Source organism: Rutilus rutilus (assembly GCF_951802725.1).
Source record: "Rutilus rutilus genome assembly, chromosome: 18".
Lineage (NCBI taxonomy): Eukaryota > Metazoa > Chordata > Actinopteri > Cypriniformes > Leuciscidae > Rutilus > Rutilus rutilus.
In genome coordinates, this window is record NC_140231.1 from 19,744,067 (window position 1) to 19,770,879 (window position 26,813).

General features: G+C 36.0%; 3 protein-coding genes across 3 annotated transcripts; 2 read left to right on the top strand and 1 right to left on the bottom strand.

Moving 5' to 3' along the window:
• Positions 1 to 881: 881 nt before the first annotated feature.
• LOC311277640 (uncharacterized protein) lies at positions 882 to 5,585 on the top strand (the record flags this gene model as incomplete). The annotated part of the gene is made up of 4 exons (XM_084388009.1): positions 882 to 921; positions 1,055 to 1,496; positions 4,032 to 4,164; positions 5,373 to 5,585. The coding sequence occupies exons 2-4, from the start codon at positions 1,063 to 1,065 to the stop codon at positions 5,583 to 5,585; spliced, it is 780 nt and encodes a 259-aa protein (XP_084244135.1). The 5' UTR covers positions 882 to 921; positions 1,055 to 1,062.
• A 1,142-nt stretch (positions 5,586 to 6,727) lies between these two features.
• LOC311277270 (uncharacterized protein) lies at positions 6,728 to 12,713 on the top strand. The gene is made up of 5 exons (XM_084387533.1): positions 6,728 to 6,752; positions 7,863 to 7,895; positions 8,559 to 8,623; positions 8,801 to 11,648; positions 11,814 to 12,713. The coding sequence occupies exon 4, from the start codon at positions 8,809 to 8,811 to the stop codon at positions 9,649 to 9,651; it is 843 nt and encodes a 280-aa protein (XP_084243659.1). The 5' UTR covers positions 6,728 to 6,752; positions 7,863 to 7,895; positions 8,559 to 8,623; positions 8,801 to 8,808; the 3' UTR covers positions 9,652 to 11,648; positions 11,814 to 12,713.
• A 6,857-nt stretch (positions 12,714 to 19,570) lies between these two features.
• On the bottom strand, positions 19,571 to 21,846 carry LOC311277276 (uncharacterized protein). Its single transcript, XM_084387541.1, has 3 exons — positions 21,590 to 21,846; positions 20,806 to 20,998; positions 19,571 to 20,574 (listed from the first exon to the last, which is right to left on the bottom strand). Exons 2-3 carry the CDS (start codon positions 20,929 to 20,931, stop codon positions 20,068 to 20,070), a joined length of 633 nt encoding a protein of 210 aa, XP_084243667.1. The 5' UTR covers positions 20,932 to 20,998; positions 21,590 to 21,846; the 3' UTR covers positions 19,571 to 20,067.
• Between the last annotated feature and the right edge of the window lie 4,967 nt (positions 21,847 to 26,813).

Below are 26,813 nucleotides of genomic sequence, written 5' to 3' on the forward strand. Positions count from 1 at the left end.
ATATCCTGAGAAAAGTGGATTTTGAGGGGTATAGCTCCATAGACCTCCATTCATTCTGCACTCGTCCTGTGAGCACCCTCATATGGAACCAGAGTGGAACTGCAACCAGTTCAGAAGCCGGAAGTTTACTGAGAGTGGAAGTTCTCCCCTTATTAGACATTCTCTGGTTGAGCTCTGTTCTAAACAGGAGAGTTTCCCAAAACATTCAGATTGTGTTCTTTCTCTCAGTGAGAAATTCAGACGATATTCCTTTATTATCCTCATTTGAATATCGAAAAGTTTAAATTAATGCTTTAATTAAGAAGTGGTCATTCACAGTATACAACAGGCGAAGTAAACCCAGTGACTTGTTATCTTGTTATAACACATGTTGGGTCCTTCTCTCAAAAACATAGAGAGAGCACATTCCATTAAACAGACATATAATTATATAACTACATAAATATCATAAGCTTAAAGAAGTCAGTCAAATCATTTAATTTGTACAAGGAAAAATATTGCTTGATACCTTGATTATAATCACTCATTATATACATTGAAGCGGCAGTGGATTCCAGAATCCACTCCCTTTGAGCCCAACTCTGAATTGTGAATTAAAAGATTTTTTATTTAAGAGCAGCTGTTGTCTTATGACTGTAAAGCTATAGTTAACTGTACAAAATAATGTGAAAGAGATTTTAAAGACGGGATGACAATAAGGGGCACAAAGAAACTGTGAATTGTGAAATTCTGAATTCAAAACAAGATTTTGACTTCAGGTAAACACATTCTGCTGCTGTCTGACAGCTGTTTCCGATTATAATTTCTTTCGAAAGAAACGAAACTTAAAGTTTGGGGGTTTCCAGCTTGTTGAAGGCGTTGCTTCAAGATATTCTCCACCTCTGGCAGATTTGTGCACAGTCTGAATTTGTCATCCAAGAGGTAAGCATCATATTTCTTTAAACTATTCAGCAAAAGCTATATCTCTGATTTCAAAATTAAACAACAACCTCAAAATTAAAACCTTCACCACTTTATAGAACAGCAGATAAACAGTTTTGTTTGGTTTCTCTAGATTTAAACATGTGGGAAGAGAATGACTTGTATTCAGGTGTGCCGTGTCTCGAAAGCTACTCTGAGCCTGTGAATGGTAATATATACCTAATGTATCATGGGACATCTCGATATGCTGCACAGCAGATCATGAGCCGGGGCTTTAAGCCATCTCAAGATGGAATGCTGGGACGTGGCGTCTACCTCAGCCGAGATCTTAACAAGGCCAGCAGATACCCGCTTGACGAGCCACGCGAGAGGGCTGTTATTAGAGTGAAGGTCAATGTTGGAAGAGTGAAGAAGATTGACCATCAGCGTCATCCAATGCAGAAAACCTGGCATGAGAATGGGTATGACACTGCCTGGTGCCCTCCAAACTGTGGCATGGTGCGAAGTGGTCTTGAAGAAGACTGTGTTTGGGATCCACAGCGGATTCAGATCATTGATGTAATTTACCCAAATGTGTAATGTGCTTATTATTGTTAAAAAGAAAGAAACAACAACAACAACAACATAATTGCAAATGTACTGCTTCCTTTTTCATGAGTTTTAAGAATAAAAGATTTCATGTCAAATGAATAATGCACTGCATTGATAATTGCAACTTGTTTTGCACATTGCACTTACATGACTGTGTTCAAATTCAAAGCTAAAATCAAGGTTGTTTTTGAGGAAAAACATGCTGATTTTGTGCATGTATCTTTAAATGCAAATAAGCTGCTGCTGCCACCGGAGCCTTTACAACTCTTACTTTGGATACTCTGCCAAAGACTAGCAAAACACTGATGTGAAATTGCAGTTCTTCATCATCATGAAAGTTCATTATCTGCATGCATTTTAAAGCCATATCAATCTAAACTTCTGATATATGGTTTTCTGGGCGCACACCGAGAGCTGGATGTCAGACGGCGCGTCTCGTGAGTAAGTTCTCTTTCACATCTTATTGCGCTTAAACTGTCAAATACACACAAGGTTTTGTCAAAAACACACAAAGTTCACCATTATAGGGTGGTTGTGAACACACACTGCCGACACACATTTATGTTCAAACACCAAGTGAATTTTGCGTCATTAGTTTAGTTGGTAAATAAGATTTTGATTACAAAGATACTTTTTATATAAAGCATGAAAGAACTGTGGTCCATTTCAGCCCCTCATTTTGAGACACTGACTTCCACATGTATTATTGTGGAAGTCCATATGTCATATTCAGAGTTTCACGTGTTTTTCAATGGTAGTATTAGTGTTGTGATCACCCTGTTCGAACTTTTTTCATTTACTGAAAATTTGCATTTACTGGTCTCTAACGAGTTTCTAACATGTCATGATATTAATCACATATATTTTTCCTGTTTAACTTATAGGCTAAATAAATAATTTCATGTGTTTATCTTATCTGTTAAAATCATAACAGATGTGTTATATTTATTGTTCATTAAACTGATTAAATGTGTGGGGTTTCCAGTCCTGTAAATCAGAAATTAAGCTTAAATGATAGGAAAATGGGGGTAAAATAGATAGTTCTTATTTTATTGCAACATAATTAAAAATGTAATCTAAAATAAATCAATAACAATATCATATATAAATATGAAGGCCTACATTAAATGACTCAAATCATTCAGCAGTCCAAGCAGAAGCATCGGACCATAAGCTTTGACTTCTACCATTGTATAAGCAGTCCAAAGAGTCCAGTAATTCCATAACACCAAGTATTTTATAAAGTTAAAGTAAAATTGAGATTAGTGCAGTTTTTGTTTGTTTTCAGAAGTTTGACAAAGGTTACATCACCTGATTGCTTCAGAATTATCATATATTAAGAGTCTCTTGGATTTTGGATGTTGAAAAAAAAAGGGAACATGGTTCTTTTAATATTATAAACATAAAATCAAATAATCAATTAAATTTACAGCACTACGCTTTAAAAAAATGTATATAGTTCACAAAGATGAAAAGAAACTGAAACTCAATGGAGCATTTCCCATAATGGACACACCCTGAAAGATATCAAAGACCATATGACACTTAGAAAGTGTGTAAATAAATGTACTGTATGTGCTTACATTTCATAGAATAAAACAATTTGCATATTCAAATTAAGTGTCACTATGTCATAAGACAAAAAAAAAAAAAAACCTGTATTGAGTTCACTTTTCCAACAGTCAAACATGGTGGTGGTAGTGTGATGGTCTGGGGCTGCTTTGCAGCTTCAGGACCTGGATGACTTGCCAGTATTGATGGAACCATGAATTCTGCACCAGAAAATCTTGAAGGAGAATGTCCGGCCATCAGTTTGCGACCTCAAGCTCAAGCACACTTTAGTTATGCAGCAGGACAATGCTCCGAAACAAACGAGCAAGTCCACCTCTGAATGGCTAATAAAAAATAATTAAGGTTTTGGAGTGGCCTAGTCAAAGTCCGGACTTAAATCCAATTGAGATGCTGTGGCATGTATAGTATAGCCTAGTTCATACTCGAAAACCCTCCAATGTGGCTGAATTAAAACAATTCTGCAAAGAAGAGTGGGCCAAAATTCCTCCACAGCGATGTGAAAGACTCATTGCCAGTTATCGCAAACGCTTGATTGCAGTTGTTGCCGCCAAGGGTTGCACAACCAATTATTAGGTTTAGGGGGGAATTACTTTTTCACATAGGGCCAGGCAGGTTTGGAAAGCTTTTTTCCTTTAATAAATGAAATCATCATTTAAAAACTGCATATTGTATTCACTTGGGTTATCTTTTTGTAATATTAAAATTTGTTTGATGATCTGAATAATTTAAGTGATAAATATGCAACAAAACAAAAAAAATCAGGAAGGGGGCAAAACATTTTTCACAGCACTGTATATCCTGAATGTGATGATTTAGATAAATGTTTTAAAATTCTACAAAATGTACAAAAAAACATACATGTATTCCTCCTTATGGACTTCTCCTCTTTCTTCTTTCTGCTGTTCTACAAACTTGAACATGAAAACTGTAGATTTTTTTAACTGTAGTTATTGTTTGTCTTTAGGCTTAAACATGTGGACAGAGAGTGATATGTATCCAGGTGTTTCGTATCTCCAAAGCAATACAGAGCCAGTGAATGGTAAAATATACCAAATGTATCACGGGACTACTGAAAGAGCAGTAGAACAGATCAAAGCCTTTGGCTTTCAGCCATCTCAAGATGGAATGCTGGGGCCGAGATCTTAAAGGGACACTCCACCCATTTGCATTAAGCTTTGCATTGTTAGAAACCCAGTCATACTATTGAATGGTCGTGCAACACTCTCTCATTTTCCCCTGAGACGGGAGAAATCCGTTATTTACCTTTTACACTTCCTCCTACAATGACGCAAAAATCGTCATTTTGCGTCATTGTAGGAGGAAGTGTAAGAGGGGGGATTTCTGTTGAGACTACAAGCACTCGTTCCTCATCTTTCCCAGGGGGCGGGACCCGCTCACACTACAGACCTATTACAGATCAGTGGGTGGGACTTTACTCTCTGAAACTGAAAGCAATATCCTCCATCTTGTTTGAAGCTAAGCTAACAGGCGCTGTGGAGACAGATGTAAAGTAATGACAATAGCGGAGGAGAGTGCTCAATATGATATAGAAGAAGAGGATTTCGGAAGTCTGATGCTTGAATCAGGTGTTTGTGGCTACCTTTACAAGCCGCATTATAGCGAAGAGCAGCCGAGGCAGAAGACCTGCCTGCCGCGGACGAGGAGCCCGGACCTGCTCGAGTTAGGGCGGACTGGTGGCGCCGGTGATCTCACTATGCAACTCATAAGATGCATAAGATAATTGTAAGATGCAACTACGAACACAGAGATAGAGTCCGTCTGCGGCAAAGAATTTCAACGATGACAATTTCTCCTGGACGAAATCTCTGAATCAGACGAGGACACAGATGTTTGTATTGTGAACTATCCTAGTTTCGCACCGCATATGTTCTGACTGAACATCCAGGTACCATGCAATAATTCACCTTTTCGAAAGAAATACAAACGAGGAGTAATGCACTAATGAGTTCGCCAACTAACTAGACATTTTGTGTGAATGTGAAATGAATTTCAAGCTCTGGTGGTAGCTAGCCTTGTAGACGGAAGAGCGATTTCTCTTATAGGCAGATATGGGCTTTCTGGATTAGTGGGAGTGGCTTGCGGAGCTGTGCAATGTGGTGCATTGTGGGAGTTGCTGTCTTTCATACAAATGCATCCTGAAGTTATTTTTTGTCTTTCCTCGGTCACGAAGGCACCAAATTCAAAATTTATTTTACATTTCGACTACATATATGACCCACTTTAAATAAAAAACAATGTTCAAATGGGTGGAATGCCCCTTTAACAAGGCCAGCATTTACCCGCTTGAAACGCCACACGAGAGAGTTGTTATTAGAGTGAAGGTTGATGTTGGGAGAGTGAAGAAGATTGACCATCAAGGTCATCCATGGCAGAAAACCTGGCATGATGATTATGACACTGCCTGGTGCCCTCCAAACTGTGGGATGGTGTCAAGCAATCTTGAGGAAGACTGTGTTTGGGATAATACATTTTCCGCTTAAAAAAAAAAAGTTCAGTACATAGCCTAGATCTATGCGCTGTAAAAAATAGGAAAAGATGCACTGGAACTTTTGCACCACGAAAACAAACGCACGTCCCATCATTACCTCTCTCATCTACTACGCGATATCACAGTTTGACATGTCTGTCATTGGAAAGTTCCACGTGGTGTCATGAATAATTAAGAGAAAGTGTCTTCTCATTGGATAAGAAAACTCAGTCGTGAATAATTATGAGACACCGATGAGTCATCAAAGTACTATAGTGCTCTGCGATGAAGATTTTAAACCCGGAAGATGAAAATAGGGCAAAAAAACTAAAATGTAACCATTTTCCCCCTACTATTAAATCTAACAGATGCTAACATTGTCTTCAATTGTGTTCAATACACATAAAAAAATTTTGTTTAGGGTGTCATGACCCTTTAAGGAGGATGCAGAAAAAATCAAAGGCTTTTGTCAGACTAATGGCATATTTGGACGTGGAGTCTACCTCAGCCGAGATAGAAAAGGCCTTTAATGTCCCTGCGCATATGCCTATGCATCAGAGAAGCGTTCTGAGAGTGATGGTTAATGTTGGTAAAGTGAAAAAGATTGATCATCAAGGTCAGAAAACCTGGCATGATAATGGGTATGACACTGCTTGGTGCCCTCCACACTGTGGGATGGTGCGAAGTGGTCTTGAGCAAGACTGTGTTTGGGATCCAAGACGAATCACAGTCATTGATGTCATTCGTCCAGTCTAAGGACTTTTGTTTGCTGAACAATGAAATTAGCAATATTTTATCCTAAAATATAGTGTTTTATTGAGAGGATTCCAGAATCCACTCCCTTTGAGCCCAACTCTGAATTGTGAATTAAAAGATTTAATTTAAGAGCAGCTGTTGACTGTAAAGCTATAGTTAACTGTACAAAATAATGTGAAAGTGATTTTAAAGACGGGATGACAATAAGGGGCACAAAGAAACTGCATGTGAATTGTGAAATTCAAAACAAGATGTTGACTTCAGGTAAACACATTCTGCTGCTGTCTGACAGCTGTTTCCAATTATAACTTTTTTTCGAAAGAAACGAAACTTAAAGTTTAGAAATTTCCAGCTTGTTGAAGGCGTTGCTTCAAGATATTCTCTCTGGCAGATTTGTGCACAGTCTGAATTTGTCATCCAAGAGGTAAGCATCATATTTCTTTAAACTTTACAGCAAAAGCTATATCTCTGATTTCAAAATTAAACAACAACCTCAAAATTAAAACCTTCACCACTTTATAGAACAACAATTACTGGGAAATATAATTAGTTTAGTTGCCGTGGTTCAAAAGTTAAGAAAAATCTGATATTCTGATTCCAAAGATGCTTTTTATTCTAAGCAGGAAAGAAATGTGGTCCATAACCAATAGCAAATTTCAGTTAACAGTAAACAGTGTTTTTCAATGATGGTATTTGTGTTGTGATCACCCTGTGTGCTTAAACTTCAAAATACCTTATAAAAAAATATTGCATTTACTGGTCTGAAGCGAGTTTCTAACATGTCATGATATTGATCACATTTATTTTTCTTGTTTAACTTATAAGCTAATTAATAATTTCATGTGTTAAAATCATATCAGATGAGTTATATGTATTGTTCATTAAACTGATTAAATGTGTGGGGTTTCCAGTCCTGTAAATCAGAAATGAAGCTTAAATGATAGGAAAATGGGGTAAAATAGAGAGTTCATATTTTTAATGCAATAGTAATAAAACATGTATTTTAAAATAAATCAATAGCAGTATCATAGGCCTACATGAAATGAATTAATTAGAAATTTTAAATTATTCAGCAGTCCATGTAGAAGCATCGGACCATTAAGCTTTGACTTCTACCATTGGGGGGCTAGTATAAGCAGTCCAAGTAGTCCAGTAATTCCATAACACCAAGTATTTAAGTTAAAGTAAAATTGAGATGAGTGCAGTTCCTGTTTTCATAGAAGTTTTACAAAGGTTACATCATGCTTCAAAATTATCAATATATTGTATGAGAGAGGGGAAAAAAACTAAAAAAGGGAACACGGTTTTACCAAATAGTCTTACAATCAATTTCATAATTTTATAACTTTTAATATTCTAAACATAAAATTATATAATCAATCAAATTTACAGCACTACGCTTTACAAATTTCATTACATAAAGTGTTGTTGCAATACATAATAGTTTACAAAGGTGAAAAGAAACTGAAACTTAGTGGAGCATTTCCCGTAAAGGACACACCCTGAAAGTTATGCCATTTATCCCTGTTTTCAGAACGAACGATCAGCAATAGAAGCGACATCAGAGGTAAGACACCACTTTGCCTTGGTTTATTGGTCATTATAAAGCCTTACAAATTCCAGAATAACCAGTTAAATGATTTTATACTGTAGCCAATACTAATGTTATCTAAAAACGTCTTCTAGTGTTATTATCTAGTGAAATAAAAAATGCTTTTCGTTAATAGCACTGTAGAATTCTGCAGTTCTTTGCCCAGTTTTACTCATGCCTGTTATTCAGTCAATTTATCCCAGTTTATTCTTGGCCATTTTCTGAATTAAGATTTGAGCCTGCTTATATATCATTGCTTGTCTCAGCATTGTTTAGCCTCAGTCTTATTGGACTTATTTTCATCCTATTGATTTGGACTTTTAATAAATCATTGCCTGACTGTTCTGTCCACACTTGAGTCATAATCTGTACCTGTACTTTGAACCCCATCAGACTGATAATGTTCTTTACAGGAATGCCATACTGGTTGAGATATTTTATTTTCAGAACATGAATTGTGCCTCAAATACAAGCACATTCAATGAATCTTCATTTACCCGTGCACTGTACATGCTGACATTTCATAGAATAAAACAATTTGCATAGTCAAATTAAGTTTAATTATGTCATGAGAGAAAATAAATTGTACATTGCTCTCAATTGCACTGCTTCAGATGCATTTTTTCTCCGTCTCTTCAGCTTATTGGTTTAAGGTGTGTCCAAGACAATTGATCTCTGCTCAGACTGAATTTGTCATCACAAAGGTAATATATATCATGAATGTGACCATTTAGATAAATGTTCTAATATTATACAAAATACAAAAAACAAACATATTCCTCATTAATGACTTCCTTCCCTCTTTCTGCTGTTCTCTATCCAAACTTGAACATGAAAACTGACTGGTTATTTTTTGTCTTTATGCTATTTTTTGCCTTTAGGCTTAAACATGTGGACAGAGAGTGACTTGTATCCAGGTGTGCCTTGTCTCCAAAGCAATACAGAGCCTGTGAATGGTCAAATATACCGAATGTATCACGGGACTACTGAAGGAGCAGCAGAACAGATCAAAGTCTTTGGCTTTCAGCAATCTAAAGATGGAATGCTGGGACGTGGCGTCTACCTCAGCCGAGATCTTAACAAGGCCAGCAGATACCCGCTTGACAAGCCACGCGAGAGAGTTGTTATTAGAGTGAAGGTCAATGTTGGGAAAGTGAAGAAAATTGACCATCAGCGTCATCCAATGCAGAAAACCTGGCATGAGAATGGGTACAACACTGCCTGGTGCCCTCCAAACTGTGGGATGGTGCCAAGCGGTCTTGAGGAAGACTGTGTTTGGGATCCGAAGCGAATCACTGTTATTGATGTAATTCCACCAAGCCTTCAAAACGCTATTCCAGCTGATCCAGTTGAAGGCAAAAACTACACAATGTTTTATGGCACATCTAAGGAGGATGCAGAAAAAATCAAAGCAAATGGCTTTTGTCAGTCTAATGGCATATTTGGACGTGGAGTCTACCTCAGCCGAGATGTAGAAAAGGCCTTTAATGTCCCTGTGCATATGCCTATGAATCAGAGAAGTGTTCTGAGAGTGAAGATTAATGTTGGTAAAGTGATAAAGATTGATCTTCAAGGTCATCCATTGCAGAAAACCTGGCATGATAATGGGTATGACACTGCCTGGTGCCCTCCCAACCTGGTGGGGATGGTGCGAAGTGGTCTTGAGCAAGACTGTGTTTGGGATCCAAGACGAATAACAGTCATTGATGTCATTCGTCCAGGGAGTATGTGATGTTTGCTAGCTGCGCAATGAAATTAGCAATATTTTATCCTAAATGATAGTGTTTTATTGAGAATTTGATCATTATACAGTGCTCTGATGTCTTACAACAGTTTCTGATGCTGAAGCTGGAGAAATAAACACACTTTAAACACATTTTAGTTGCCTTGAAGTTTTGTGTCATATGTCGGCCTACATGCCGTTTTTATCAATAGCCAACTTCCATTGCTAAAAACATGCAGTATAGGCTAAGTGATGATTTATTATTATTCTTAATTGATTTAAATAATATTGATTTTAATAGTGAATTATTATATTTTTGAAGCAATGTGAAATCAAAATGCAAAATGGTTTTGTTAAAAAGTATGTTAATATGCCTATATAATCTAAACAAAGACATAATAAAGAAATAAATAATTAAAAAAATAGCCTGTGTTGTTTTCTTGTTAATGGTGTTCCATGTCTTTTGCCTGGAAACTATTTAAATGTTCAGTTCCAGTTCAGAAATCCACCAGCACAACACTGAACACTAGTATCATCAAAGAGCAAACAAACCAAGAGCTGCTGAACTGGCGTGCTATTTTAATCTTCATGGTTTTGGCCTGATTGTGACGTCGCTTGATGTGGATGTACAATGGCCAATAGCGATTCCCTAGGAAAGTGAAAGTAGAAGAGAGAGGGACGGAGAGACAAACGGAAGATTTGATTGTTTTAGAAATATCCCACCCGGTTAAAACTAAGGTTTTAATTAGTGTTGAGTCTGTTGACTGTACGCGACAGCGCTTGGTGATCGCACCCTTGCGTTTAAAGTGAGTTATTTCATTACTTTCAGAAAGGGCTAGCATACCGTTTGAAAAGTGCCGGTATTCTTGTGTATGCCTTCAACTACACTGTTTAATGCTATATTGTAATGTTTTAACGGGTCTACGGGCTAAAAGTTTGCTCAAGTAGCCTACCACAAAAAGAGGGCTGAATTAGGGTAGAGTGGGGGAAAACGCCCCCCTTAAGGAAAATGTGACATTACAGTGAAACAAAACATAAATGTGACTAGAATTGCCATCCCGGTTTTGAGTGACTATGGCAGGAGTTATTCACCAAATATTAAAATTGCTCAGCCTTCATAATTAATTAGTATTTTCACTGAAAATATTTTTGTATAAAGGGGGCGTTTTGCCCCAGCGGTGGGGTAAAACGCCCCCCAAGGTAGGGTAAAATGCCCCCTTTCTTACCAACCAGTTTGCTTCATAGATCAACAGCAAAATTAACAGACAATAGTTTTTAATCTCTAAAGGTAAAAGGCAAGTAATGTATCAACATGTATATATAAATATTTATTTCAGCAATGTTCAAAATAGGCAAAATTAACTACCTTCCATCAGTGAGCTAACTGTGCTAGCAAGCTAGCTAGTTAATGCTCACTTGAGGTAATTTTTTTCATGTTTTGTTCAAATATTTTGATTTTACCACCTAGTTATACTGCATTAAGTGTAAAACAAAGGATTTGATAGACAGAAATATTTTATTATAGTAATTATGATAGAGGAACTATGCCCCCAGGGGGGCGTTTTACCCCTCAGCGTAGGGGGCGTTTTACCCCACAAGCTATGAGTTTTTAAAAAAATGTTTAATTTTTAAAATATAATTATATTCCTTATAAATAATATATGATCTCAAACTACAGACTTCACTATTCATCTATCATACATCACTGCGATATCCTGCAGAACAATATTCTCTTAAACACTTATTTACTAATATCTGAAAATTATAGCATTTACCCTGTAATCCTCTTCTCTTCAAATGTGTCGCTGGTGTCAGCTTCTCCATAGAGATTTGTATATCCCCGTTATCAACGTAGTGCATAGCAACAGTAAAAATGTATCTTGACTACTTTTAGTGGTTATTTTGGGAAAAACAGGTGGGGGGCGTTTTACCCCAGGGGGGCGTTTTCCCCCACTCTACCCTATATGGCATTTCCAGCTTGTCATTGATTTTGAATTCGACGATTGGTAAGTGGAATTTCTCTTTATAAGATTATACATTACAGATAATGTTTTGTAAATGTACAATTCTTTTCAGCATAATTTATTTTTATTTAAGTTGTGATCCAGTATAAATCTTATTTGTTTCTATGGATATTTTAAAGATATTGACACTATTTGTAATTTGTCCAGGTGCAAATGTGTGGTGGAAATGGTTCAACTTCCCTCCAAAGCAACACATATCCAAGATCAGGTAAAGTCTACACAATGTATCATGGCACATCCATGGAGGCTGCAAAGAAAATTAGAAAAGAGGGATTTCGTCAGTCTGATGATGGCATGCTAGGACGTGGTGTCTACCTCAGCCGAGATCTACAGAAGGCCTGCAGGTATCCTCTGAATCTGCGTGCATACCAGAGAGTGGTTCTGAAAGTGAAAGTCAATGTTGGTAAAGTGAAGAAGATTGACTGCCAAGGCCATCCAATCCAGAAAACCTGGCATGATCATGGGTATGACACTGCCTGGTGCCCTCCAAAATGTGGCATGGTGCCAAGCGGCCTTGAAGAAGACTGTGTTTGGGATCCACAGCGGATTCGGGTCATTGAAATGATCTACCCATTTTTAGAAGTTGTTTTACCCGGTCTATTCTTTTTGTTACTGATCCTAATTGAAATACTCACGTAAAGGAAGAAAAAACAGGACTGTCTTGCCAAATAATTGTCCGTTATCACTGTTGTTTTTGTGTATCTTCTCCTGTCACACTTTATGATCAGGAGCTTTGCAGTTATTTGCTTGTTCACAGAAATAATTATCTGCAGACACTCTGCATTTACAGGGATGCATGAAAATTAAAAATTTCTTTTCTGTTTTGATATGAGTATGTGCCTCAAAGGCTAAACGTTGTTTTGAAATATATATTTCTGCAAAGATCAATAAGAAGATCTGTTGTTCTATTCTCATAGAACCAACATATTTTATGTATTTTGTTTCAGATGGTGTTGACTCGTGCTAAGTGGAAAAACACACACTCTGAACACATTTAACAGGTTAATCATAATTCCTTGACAAATAAACTTTGTTTCATTTTCTGTTTTGCAGTCTGCTTTATTACAGTATAAGCTTTATAAGCAGTCAATGTGTGACTTTTAGCATGATTGTTTAGCATTAAAATTACCCCTGAGAGGTAATGTAAAAATGCTGTTATAGTCAAAATAACTGTTACTTTATAGAAACCATCAGGTGCTTTTAACTTAAAATGTGTGAATGTAAAGTATGTGAAATCATCACGTGTACTAATCCCCCATTGTTCTTCCCTGAAGATATCTATAAATACATACAAATAAATATAATATTATTAAATTGAACCTGCTTAATGCACTTCTCTGATGCTTTTCAATAATTAAAAATGTTCTTTTTGATACTCAAAATGTCTCGTGTGATTGTAAATGTTATTTACGTACATTCGTTGAGCACCCCTTTTTTCTCTGTAATGGTTTGCTCTGTTTTACTATTGGACTGCCTTGAAGCATCTTTAAGAATAGGTGTTTCCTTTTAAGAATGAAAGAAAAACAGAGCAACCGTTTTTGACCAGAGTTTGTTTTTGTTGCACTGTTGCACAATCAAGAGAAATAACTTTCAGTAAACAATTGAAACCTCAGACCCGAGTCAATTCTTTGCCCAAAAGAATAACGAAAGATTTATTGCTATTACAAGTTTCATAAAGGTCAACAAATCTGTAACATGGACACAAATCATACCCTGTAATCATACCATTTAAAAAATGCAAAGCACTAAGGGTGTAAACTTGATAAGAAAGTTCTAAAAAGTAAATAGCAAACAGTGTTAGTTGATCCAAATTATGTTGGTTAAACTAGTCCCTATGGTCAGCCTGTGTGTTTGAACATGAAATATATGAAATATAAATGTATAGTTTTCATTTTAATATCATTTAAGCCAACACTATCTCACGACCAATTCGTACGAATTCGTACGAATGATAAAAAGTTGGCTAATTCGTACGAATTCGTACGACCTCACTCGTACGAATTTGTACGATTTGTCTAAACCCACGTGATGGGTAGGTTTAGGGGCGGGGTCAGGGGTAGGTCATTCGGATGAATTCATACGAATTGGGCAATTCGTAAAATATGTACAATTTTGCAAAAATCGTACTAATTTGTACGAGTGAGGTCGTATGAATTCGTACGAATTCTACACCTCGTAGAATTTGAACGTTTTCCCGTGAGATCAGGTTGGTTAAGCTAAGCATGATTGATAAGCAAATCATTTCACTTATTTGTCCATTGGTCATATTTAGCAGAAGAACCTGATTGAATATCAAAGATATATGTTTTCATTTTCATATTAATACTTTATATTTCCAGCTTGTTTTATAGCAACCGTTTTTGACCAGAGTTTGTTTTTGCTGCACAATGAAGAGAAATAACTTTCAGTAAACAATTGAAACCTCAGACCCGAGTCAATTCTTTGCCCAAAAGAATAACGAAAGATTATTGCTATTACAAGTTTCATAAAGGTCAACAAATCTGTAACATGGACACAAATCATACCCTGTTTTTTTTTTCAGACTTATCAAAATATTGGGCTTGGAGAACCAGGACAACTCTCTGCTTTAATGGACAACACACTTTTACCAAATGATTCAACAGACTTTATAGCACTATATCCTTCAGAAAAACAATGTGCTTAATCTTCAAAATACCCTATTCAATCTTTTGTATTTTACTGGTGGAGCAAATTTCTAACATGGAAACTGATTGGTCACAGTTACTTTTCTTGTTTAACTTCAAATAAAAGTAAATCATTTCGTTGATCTTTAATCTGACATGTTTAAATACCTTCTGTCACAGCTGTGTACGTATTTCCTGATTAAGTGAGGGATTTACAGGGAAAACAGTCCTGTAAATCAGAAACAAAACGGTGGTATAACAGGTGGTATAATTAAATGGTATAACAGAAATGGGAAAAGGGGGTAAATTATATAGTTCTTTTTTTCCACTATACTATTATTTAATCATGTAATCTAAAACAAAACAATAAATATGATATTAATTATATATAAATATTAAATATATTCTTACATTATATGAATTAATTAAAAATGTTCACTTAGCAGTTCAAGTGTTAATGTAAAACTTAGATCAGTGAAGTTCCTAGTTCCATGTGTGTTCCCAGTTGATGCGCTCATGCCTTCTCTGTGTGAAATATATTTTATAATGTTTGGTGTGTAACAATCACAATACAAAAGCACATTTGAATGCCATAGAGCTGATATATTCTATTTATATTTTAGTTTACCTGATGTCTGCTAGTTTGATTCCATACTCATTCGTTCCTCACCTGTTCTGTTGTTTACTCTGTCTGTGTATGTAAACCCTTAGTTTTCTCTGTTCAGTGTTCAGTGTCATTAACGTCTTAGTGTAATGTGTTTGTGCAATATTGTTTCCCTTGTGATCTCCTGCGTTTAACCTTTCAGGGTTTGTCATTATAGACTGTGTTTGTTGATTTCCTGCGTCGTGCGCTCATTACAACTACCTAGGCCTACGTGACACATACTATAACACCATCCATCTTTTCATTTATATCTCATGTTCTATTGACATGCAAATGTTCTGGGAACAAAAATGCAAAGCAGTAAGATGAGAGAGTGTAAACTTGATAAGAAAGTTCTCAAAAATAAATAGCAAAAAGTGTGATGTGGCAAAATCAATAGTTAACAAACAGCATCAAGGCATAAGAAACATTCAGAGTCAAATTGTATTAAAGAGAAGAAGTTTTATTCTCTTTAAGAGGTTTGTTCACAAAGAATACCACGACAGCTACCTTGTGATAGGAACAAGACCTAATCACACAGAAACCAGACAGTCTTTTATACAGTCTCTTCTCCTGTAATTTTCCTGCTCCCCCCGTAAAACCAGATCGAGCTAGTTTATTTTCCTGCTCCCCCCGTAAAACCAGATCGAGACAATGGTTCTTCAACCGTCTCTGTCTTTCCAGAATAGGAACTTGTTCATGCCAGGTGACATACATGCACACTGAAAGAGAATCACAAGCTAAATCAAAGGGAAACCCACACAATATCTGAGAAGTAAATGGGAAAGAGTAAAATATAAAATTTCCATAACAAGTGTTAGTGGTATTGATCCAAATTATGTTGGTTAAAACCTTTGGTCAGCCTCCACTGTTGGTTTGAACATGAATTATCCTGTAAAATGCAATTATTGGAATGGAGAGAATTTCTAACTTGGAAACAGTGATATTCACCTTTTTCTAATTCATTTTTCTTGTTTGACCTCAAATAAAAGTAAATCATTATTTAAAGTCGTGGGTTTCTCTTTTCAGTTTGAGCATCATATTCAAACAATGAATACATCAGTGGTGCATTAATCATTTCTGTTTAGGTGTGGCATTTACAGGAAAGCAGTCCTCTATAGCAAAAATGAAACTTAACTTTGTTTAAAACAAAAATGGGGTGGGGGGGGGGGGGGGGGTAGTTTTCATTTTCATATCAATTAAGCATGATTAATAAGCAGATCATTTCACTTAGGCTATCAGTCCAGTGGTCATTTTTGCAAGAAGAACCTGAATGGATATCAAAGTTATATGTTTTCATTTGACATATTACTTTATATTTTTCCAGCTTGTTTTATAACAGTTTGACAAAGGTCACATAATATCCTGTTTACTTCAGACTTATCAATATATTGGGTTTATTTTGAGAGAATTTAACGTCTCTTTGCTTTTGAATGTTTCATGTTGAATGCAAGCTTGTTCCATGTTGCATATGTGACATTTTTCAGATTTATGCCAGTTTTGTTTATTTTATTTGCCAATTTCTATAAAAATGCTCTCTGTTGCAGTGACATACATGTGTGTGTTTGTGTGTGTGTGTGTGTGTGTGTGTGTGTGTGTGTGTGTATGAGATAGAAAGTTCGTTCCACTTTGGGTTTATGCTCTAGGACCAGACCTTGATTTAAATGTACATTTTTTTAGATTTATGCCAGTTTTGTTTATTTTATTTGCCAATTTCTGTAAAAATGCTCTCTGTTGCAAAAACATAATTTTTTTTGTTTGTTTATGTGTTTGTGTGTTTGTGTGTGTGTGTGTGTGTGTGTGTGTGTGTGTGTGTGTGTGTGTGTGTGTGTGTGTGTGTGTGTGTGTGTGTGTGTGTGTGTGTGTGTGTGTGTGTGTGTGTGTGTGTGTGTGTGTGTGTGTGTGTGTGTATGAGATAGAAAGTTCGTTCTACTTTTTATTTATGCTCTAGGACCAGACCTTGGTTTATATGTAGAAATTTTCAGATTTATAATGGATTTTATTTTATTTTATTGACAAACAAAATGAAAAAAAGTCATTTTTTTCATTTTCCCATTAATTTTCAATGTGGGGTCATTTTGACCCCAAAAACCTTAAAAGGTAAAAAAAAATGTACACACCTTCAGAACAACCAAATCAAGCCCAGTTTTTTTGTGCATGTTTAGATAGGTTATTTAGGAAAAGTCCCAGAGTTTCATGCCCCTGAGATGAAGGTAACATTTTAAAAAAATGAAAGAAAAGTCCAGTGGGGTCATAATGACCCCAAACACTGATTAAAGGTTAAAAAACCCAAAAGGCAACAGTTTTACCAAATAATTATCTTATAATTGTAAAATCTCAATCTTTTTCTCTTTAAAATCAACACTTCAGAAATTCAATACACAACGTGTGATTTCAATCTGTAAAAATGTTTACCAAGATGATTTAAACTGAAACTACTACTAAACCTGAACTGAACCTTTCGTCATGGACACACCCTGAAAGATGTGTATTTATAGGCCTACCTGCTCTCAGAAGTAAGTGATCAGCATTAGAAGCGACATCAGAGGTAAGGCACCACTTGATCTTTGTAAAAAAATATTTGGTGCTTTTAGCTTTTTGGTGCCAAAAAAAAAAAAAAAACTCATAACAACTGGAATGATTTTATATTGTAAATATAAATTACTTCTTAATACCATTTTAAGTGTGCTTGTCTTTATGTCTGTTTGCTAGTGATCTGGTAAAATTCTGAGTTTCTAAATTGTTCAAGATTTGATTTGTCCAGGTGCAAACATGTGGGCTGAAGATGACTTGGGTGCAGGTGCTCCACCATGTCTTGACAGTTACATAGGACCAACTGAGGGTAAAGTCTACAGAATGTACCATGGCACATCAAGGGTTGTTGCAGAAAAAATCAAAGTCTCTGGCTTCAAACCATCTTCTAATGGGATGCTTGGGCCTGGTGTCTACCTCAGCAGAGATATACAGAAGGCCTCCAGATACCCTCTGGAATTACCTGAGAACCAGAGGGTAGTTCTGAGAGTGAAGGTCAATGTTGGGAGAGTGAAAAAGATTGATCGTCAAGGTCATCCATTGCAGAAAACCTGGCATGATAAGGGGTATGACACTGCCTGGTGTCCTCCAAACTGTGGGATGGTGCCAAGCGGTCTTGAGGAAGACTGTGTTTGGGATCCAAAACGAATCACAGTCATTGGTGAAATATGCCCCAAAATGCAAGGAGCACCAAATCAAGTGGAGGAAAGCTTTTGTGAAATCCTTTAATAATATTAATATTTGTGTATACATGTCATACCAGCTGTTAGATTTAAACTACTCATGGTCTGTGAAATGATGATCATACTGTACTACAAATTCTGCCCCTGTTGCTAGGTATGAATAAATTAAACTTATTTCATGCACAAATCTTTATGTTTTATTTTAAACATTGTTATAAATGTAAAATATAAATAAATATAGATATGACTATGTATCATAAACCGATACATGTAAAACAAAGAGCAAATTTCAGGAGAACCCAGCATTAACTTTCAATATCTTATTTATCCAGCCAGCAAGCAAAAGTCAGACATTTCCTTCTATTAAAAAAATACAAAGTATAAAACTTGCTTTTTAGGCAATATATGATAACATTGACACATATTTCACAATGATCCTCTTCTCTTCCTAAAATTGAATTCTGAGAGCTTTGATCTTTTCATTACCAGAAGAAATGCAAGCCAACTTTGGCTATATGTAAATGGAAAAAAGGCTCTGATCATTTCCCATCCCATCCTGACCTGTCAACCTTGAATAACTTGATCTGTACTGTACATTTTTCATCTGCAACAGAGGTGGGAGGGAAGCAGAAGCAAACCGTTGTTGACGAATTATATCTATATGCCAGGATCCGTAATTCTTACTAACACCTTGTATACATACAGTAAATTATGATGCTGTGCAGGTGCATGTTTTATACAAGTTTACATTGCAAACACATTAAAAATTATTCATGAAAGGCTATACAAATTATTAGATCACATACTGTATAAAAGAGTGAATAGAGAATTTGTGTATTATAAAATTCAGTCTATAATTAAAATCTTTGAAAGGAGGAATTATTAAAACCAAAGGCCCATTTCATTTTAGACCCCAACTTCAAGAGGTGTCTAGTACAGAGTTCATTCCTTCCTTTCAAACATACAAACATCATATTTTGCATGTAAATAGCTTATTGCTGGGTGGGAAACTTCACAGAATGCCAAGCAGGAAAAGAGAAACTTTTTTCAGTTCAGCTTGCTTTTTTTAGGTTTTTAGTGGTAAATGGGTCTACATTGCTACACTTTTATTTATTTTTTACTGACTTTCAGAAAGCCTTGAGCATGTTTACAGCAAGTATTAGCTTATAGCAAGAGTCAATGTGTCAGATTAAATTCTAAAATAAATGCCACTCATTAACTATATGTACAATTTGGAGGATTTTAGACAAAGTAAAAAAGCTACTTTTTCCTTGTATTCAATATTTTGCTAAACTTCACATGAATATTAAAAATGCAAGATTTCAACAGTAAATCAAAATTGTTACAAAGATACAGCATAATTGCAACTGCAGAACAGAAGAGAAAAACAATATATTTTATTAAATAGAAAGTGCCTTTATTAATTGTTATGTACTCTCAAGTGCTCAAAAGATTACACCATATTACAAAACAAATTTCATTACAGTGATCAATTCAAACTTTGATAAGAATGATGTTTGGCACAAACTGTCGCAGGTGTTGAGGACCTTAAGAAACTTAACAATATTAATCTGATCAAATTAACCACTAGTGATATAATTGATGAGCAGAATTTCATTAAATTTGTTAAATGTTAAATTTACAGTTTTGGTTCACTATCCAGTATCCAATATTATTAATAATACATGGTTCAATAGCCAATATCTATCAGAAAACAACAAATTAAAAATAAAAATAAACTGATTAAAACAGTCATTTTGAATGGTCCTGTGTAAATATAAAGTTAACAACCTTACTATTTGATGTACATTTCCGCAGTGTTGGTTTGAGAAAAAAAGAAAAGAAAAAAAAAAGAGTTTTATTTCTTTAGTGCCTTTAACAAAGCAAAGTGTATCGGGTTACTTCCCTTTCCTTCGGCAAACATGATTCTTCATGAAGGGGCATATGGATGCTTTGCAGGACCAGCATTTCTCCATTGTGTGTTGATCCTGTGTTTGCATTCCACAGCCTTTACACAGCTTCAGATCTTTCCCCTTCGGATCCTGCGATTGGCTTTTCTGCTTTATGAGACTCTCCAGAGAACTCTTAGCACTGGAGTCTGTGCAATGGGCTATACCAATCACAGTGAGTCTCTTTGGGTCAAAAACACAGTCCTCCTCAAGTCCAAAAACAGAGGCAGGTAACCAGGCCGTATCATATCCATTCTGATGCCACAAGGTCATCTGGTTCAGGCTTTGCATGTCAATCTTTTTCACTTTACCCACTCTTACTCGTAGCTTAAACACAACTCTGTCATTGGGAGCACATGCTGGGTAACCCATTGCTTTGTTAATGTCCCTACTACAGTAGACTCCAGGACCCAGAGTTCCCCCAGCAGAGGGCCGAAACCCTGATGATATAATACACTCTCAGAAAAAAAGGTACGAAAGCTGTCACTGGGGCTGTACCCTTTCAAAAGGTACACTTTTGTTCCTTTTAGGTACTAATTTGTTCCTTTTAGGTACTAATTTGTCCCTTTAAGGTACAAATATGTACCATTAAGGTACCAATATGCACCCTTTAGGTACAAAAGTGTACCTTTTGAAAGGGTACAGCCCCAGTGACAGCTTTCGTACCTTTTTTTCTGAGAGTGTAGCTGGGGCATTGGTTTTGAGTGTCCCATGGTACATAGTGTAGCCATGGCTCTTTTTGGGTTCTTGACCTGGTTTAAGGTGCTTTGATTTATCACTGTATGTCGCCCATCCACTGAATTCCACTGGCATTTTGGCGCTTACACAACAGTATGCGATGGCAATGAACTTTGGATGCTCCTTTTTGAGACTGCAGTTCCTACACAACACAAATTTAAAAACAATCAAAATTGTAAAATGTTAAAATAACCCTTCAAAATATGTTCAGTTAGCCAAGATAGACCTATGATTACTATTTATATTCTGTATATTTTCATCATGCAAGTAAACAATTTTCTTATCAACCCTTAAACAGGCAATTACATTTTAATTTCATTTGGGGGGACAATGTTGGCTTTAGCCAAGCACAAAAAATTGAACCAATTCATGTGACTCACGTACTCCAAACAGACTCAAGACTCAACTATGATAATGATAACAGAGAATTGGATGAAACATTCTCTCATGCCTCCTACAAGAGATTAAAGAGTAGCCTATGTACCCTGTGGTGCACGTTTCCTGTTTAGTTTAAGGCTTAAAAGAAATATATTGCTGACATTTCACTTGATTAACAGTGTATCCCCATCTGTTTATTTAGCAGCAACAACAAGATGTATATAGCACAGCGCTTTGGAGGACGATCTGGTAACAAGAATATTTGACACCGTTTAAAAAAACACAGACCTAAGAGTAAGACCAACCCTTATACCACGTAGGCTATTTGACATAGAACATAAGGCAATTTACCAACCTTGTTTATGCTTTGCGTACATTAAGAAAGATAATTCCACATCCACTTCCTTACTGTCTTTGCCAATTGCGTCATGAGCTGTGAGCTGGCGCACGAACACATGCTTTCACTTTCGTTTCATGAACAGACTGAACACTACACATACCAGTCATATTTGATTATTATGATTATTACGATTTGTATGGAATGCATGCATAAAATGACCATAATCCCGTCCCTCAAAAATACTGAAATAACAGATCTAGTAAACATGGGTCAGACGCTGTGCGTAGCCAATCAGGTTTCTGGAGACGCCTTCAATTGCCTGTCAATCATTTTGAGCATTCACATAGGCTAATCAGTCCATATATGGGAACCTGGGCCCAGTTTTTCAAAAAATGTAATCTGGATTAAATTGATCCGGATTTGGAAATCCCATATTTTGCTATCCAGGATCACCTGATCCATTTACTTTTATGCCAGTTTTTTAAAGGAACCTTGGATTGGATCACTGTGATCCAAATACCAAATTTCAGGATTACCAAATCCTGTTTACTAGAGCCTTAAATGGAACCAACAGTGTACCCTTCTGGCTTAGCAAAGAACAACAGTTGGCAAAATACCGGTGGCCACAAATAACCATTGTTTATTTTAATTTTAAGAAACAGAAACACTGTAATAAATAGAAACATTTTACTTTCCTTATTTTGTTATAATGTTAAATTGTAGATTTTTTTTGTTTTACCATATCTCATTAGATGTGACATGCTTCATATATGCTTCAAATATGAAGAAATGTATATATCATCAGTTAACATTGATTTTATGATCATTCACTTAAAAAAAAACTCTCTGGTTTTATTTGGTTCGAAAAATCTTTTATTCTTTATTTTATTGGTTTATTTTACTTCACGAATGGAGCGAGGGTGGTAATAGCAGTGACAGATTTTATTAAAGATTAATTTTCTAAGATGACATTGATTGCATCTTAAAACAAACAAAACAAATACAAATTATACCCTATTAAAAGAAAAAGTATGGGATTTGTTTATTTATCTACACATTAATGAACACAAACTGTGTGTGGTGCATTTTATTGAAAGCATTGATGGCACTAGCATTGTAACTTTTCGACTTTTCTAAGTAGCAGTATAATTGCTTGACATAACATTATCAACAATGCTGGTACCTAATAGTCAAGAACCCTAAAAATTAGGGATGCACCAATGTGAAAATTGTGGCCGATACTAATAACCGATATTAATATTGCTGGTATGGCCGATACCGATATTTACCGATGTCGATATCTCTGTATAGAAAACAAATTTTTAATGATTATCAAATAAAGAGCTATTTTCCAAAACACTTTTTTTTTTTACTTTAGAAATTACTGATATTGGGCACCTTTACCTGTATGCAAAATATGTCACACATACGACACACATGCATTATATTGCATTGCATATAATGTGTGCTGGTCAACTTGTCTAAAATTAAGAAACCCTTAGAAAACAGAAAAAAAAAAAAAAAAAAAAACAGGGACATTGTGTACAATTAAGATAGGCTACTTAATTTATTATTCCAATATCCAAATATGATACTAAATACCACAGGGAAAAGGGCTTCTATTTGTGACGTGCTGCGTTTGAACACTGCGCATTTTAAACAGGACACGCATTAGCTGAATAAATGTTAGCCAATACAAACATATTTATAGAAAACAGTTGACAATGAATAGACAGGAGTCCAATAATAGCATAACGAATCTATTCAATCAGTTGTCAGCTACCGGGTAGTCTTCCAAAATTTAAAAGACATACAGCAACAGACCAATACAAAAGAAACGAAATGGAGAGAAAATAATACGGTCGGATCTTGGAGTCGAACCCCTGTCACTATACACAAAACGACACTGTTGCCCGTGCACGCAGACCAATGCCCTACTGAAGTAGTTTGCTGGGAAATCCAATGTATTTCACAGACATGAATTTAAACAGAGGCTATCATTCTTTATACCCATATGATAAAGGAAAAAAAAAGGGGGATACACGCGCCCAATGAAGAAATAAAAAAATATGACACGATCAAGTCTAAACACTAGTCCTAACAACGTTAGAAAAACAGAACCCTTAAAGGGATAGTTCACTTTGAAATTAATTTTTGATATGTTTTAGCTTACCTCAAGGGCATCCAAGATGTAGGTGTCTTTGTTTCCGCAGTAGTTTCAATTTTGATATTTTTAGGTCAAACCGTTCTTGTCTGTCAGTCATATAATGCAGGTCTATGGTCACTGTCTCAAAACACAAGCACAGAGTCCAAATTAAAACAATTCCCCACGTCCAAATGAAACAATTCCCCATCATAAGTACACATTGATGGACTAAGACACGAAACGAGCGGTTTGTGTGAGAAAACGAACAGTATTTATAAGCGTTGTTATCTCTTGAAAACAGCACACGTCCAAATGATCTGACGGCGCGGGCGGGTATAGATATATACATAGATGTCGCCTTGGCTACGGTTTCGTTCCAATGAACTGCAGTAGCGAAGGCGACATCTAGTGTATACATCTATACCCGCCAGCGGGCGGGTATAGATATATACACTAGATGTCGCTTGGCTACGGTTTCGTTCCAATGAACTGCAGTAGCCAAGGCGACATCTATGTATATATCTATACCCGCCCGCGCCGTCAGATCATTTGGACGTGTGCTGTTTTCAAGAGATAACAACGATACTGTTCGTTTTCTCACACAAACCGCTCGTTTCGTGTCTTAGGCCATCAATGTGTACTTATGATGGGGAATTGTTTCATTTGGACGATGGGGAATTGTTTTAATTTGGACTCTGTGCTTGTGTTTTGAGCCAGTGACCATCGACATGCATTATATGACTGACAGACAAGAACGGTTTGACCTAAAAATATCAAAATTGAAACTACTGCGGAAACAAAGACACCTACATCTTGGATGCCCTTGAGGTAAGCTAAAACATATCAAAAATTAATTTCAAAGTGAACTATCCCTTTAAGGCAGATCGCCATTCAGATCGACAATCTACTACATGTCTTTCCATTTGCTTCATTAGATGGGCTGAACTTTGAAGAAAAGGGAGGGGCTGATTATAGGGGCGCGAGGGCGGGTCTGTGTTGAAACGCTGCTGTCACTCAACCATTTTGGGAGGGGCGTCGATTTTGTGACGTCACAAAATCGAACAGCTTGATTCAGGAGAGGGGGAAACATATAAGAAGATTAAAAAAAAACACTGGATGGATTTTTATCATTTTATGATGGTTGTGTACAGGCACTGCCAACACACATTTCAGTACAATCAACTTGTAAAAGTGCATGTTCCATTATATGACCCCTTTAAATGGTATAAAGGAAATGGGAAAAGGTGGTAAATTATATAGTTATTTTTTTCCACTATACTATTAATTAATCATGTAATCTACAACAAAAAAATAAATATGATATATATATATATATATATATATATATATATATATATAAATATTAAATATATTCTTTCATTATATGAATTCATTAGAAATATTCAATTAGCAGTTCAAGTGTTGTATAAAGTTAATGTAAAACTTAGATCAGTGAAGTTCCTAGCTCCATGTGTGTTCCCAGTTGATGTGCTCATGCCTTCTCTGTGTGGATTATATTTTATAATGTTTGGTGTGTAACAATCACAATATAAGCACATTTGAATGCCATATATTCTATTTATAGTTTAGTTTACCTGATGTCTGCTAGTTTGATACTCATTAGTTCCTCACCTGTTCTGTTGATTATACTGTCTGTGTATGTAAACCCTTAGTTTCCTCTGTTCAATGTTCAGTGTCGTTAACGTCTTAGTATAATGTGTTTGTGCACATGCCTTTAAGCGTCAATATTGGTCAGTATTGTTTCCCTTGTGATCTTCTGCGTGTAACCTTTCAGAGTTTGTCATTAAAGACTGTGTTTGTTGATTTCCTGCATCGTGCGCTCATTACAACTACAGGCCTATACGTGACACAAACACCATCCATCTTTTTGTTTATATCTCATGTATATTCTATTGACATGCAAATGTTCTGTGAACAAAAATGCAAAGCAGTAAGATGAGAGAGTGTAAACTTAATAGCTGGGGCATTTACAGGAAAGCAGTCCTCTATAGCAAAAACGAAACTTAACTTTGTTTAAAACAAAAATGGGGGGAAATGTATAGTTTTCATTTTCATATCAATTAAGCATGATTAATAAGCAGATCATTTCACTTATCAGTCCAGTGGTCATTTTTACAAGAAGAACCTGTCTGGATAAAGCTATATGTTTTCATTTTACATATTACTTTATATTTTTCCAGCTTGTTTTATAACAGTTTGACAAAGGTCACATAATATTCTGTTTACTTCAGACTTATCAATACATTGGGCTTATTTTGAGAGAATTTAACGTCTCTTTGCTTTTGAATGTTTAAAAAAACAAAAGGCAACAGTTTTACCAAATAATGATCTTATAATTGTAAAATCTCAATCTTTTTCTCTTTAAAATCAACACTTCAGAAATTCAATACACAAAGTGTTATTTCAATCTGTAAAAATGTTTACCAAGATTATTTAAACTGAAACTACTACTAAACCTGAACTGAACCTTTCGTCATGGACACACCCTGAAAGATGTGCATATATAGGCCTGTTCTCAGAAGGAAGTTTTCAGCATTAGAAGCGACATCAGAGGTAAGGCACAACTTGGACTTTGTAAAAAACTATTTGGTGCTTTTTGGTGCCAAAAAAACCCCTCATAACTGGAATGATTTTATATTGTAAATATAAATTACTTCTTAATACCATTTTAAGTGTGCTTGTCTTGATGTCTGTTATCTGTTTGTAAAATTCTGAGTTTCTATGAAATTGTTCAAGATTTGATTTGTCCAGGTGCAAACATGTGGGCTGAAGATGACTTGAGTCCAGCTGCTCCACCATGTCTTGAGAGTTACATAAAACCAACTGAGGGTAAAGTCTACTTGATGTACCATGGCACATCAAGGGAGGCTGCTGAAAATATCAAAGTCTCTGGCTTCAAACCATCTTCTAATGGGATGCTTGGGCCTGGTGTCTATCTCAGCCGAGATCTACAGAAGGCCTCGAGATACCCTCTGGAATTACCTGAGAACCAGAGAGTAGTTCTGAGAGTGAAGGTCGATGTTGGGAGAGTGATAAAGATTGATCGTCAAGGTCATCCATTGCAGAAAACCT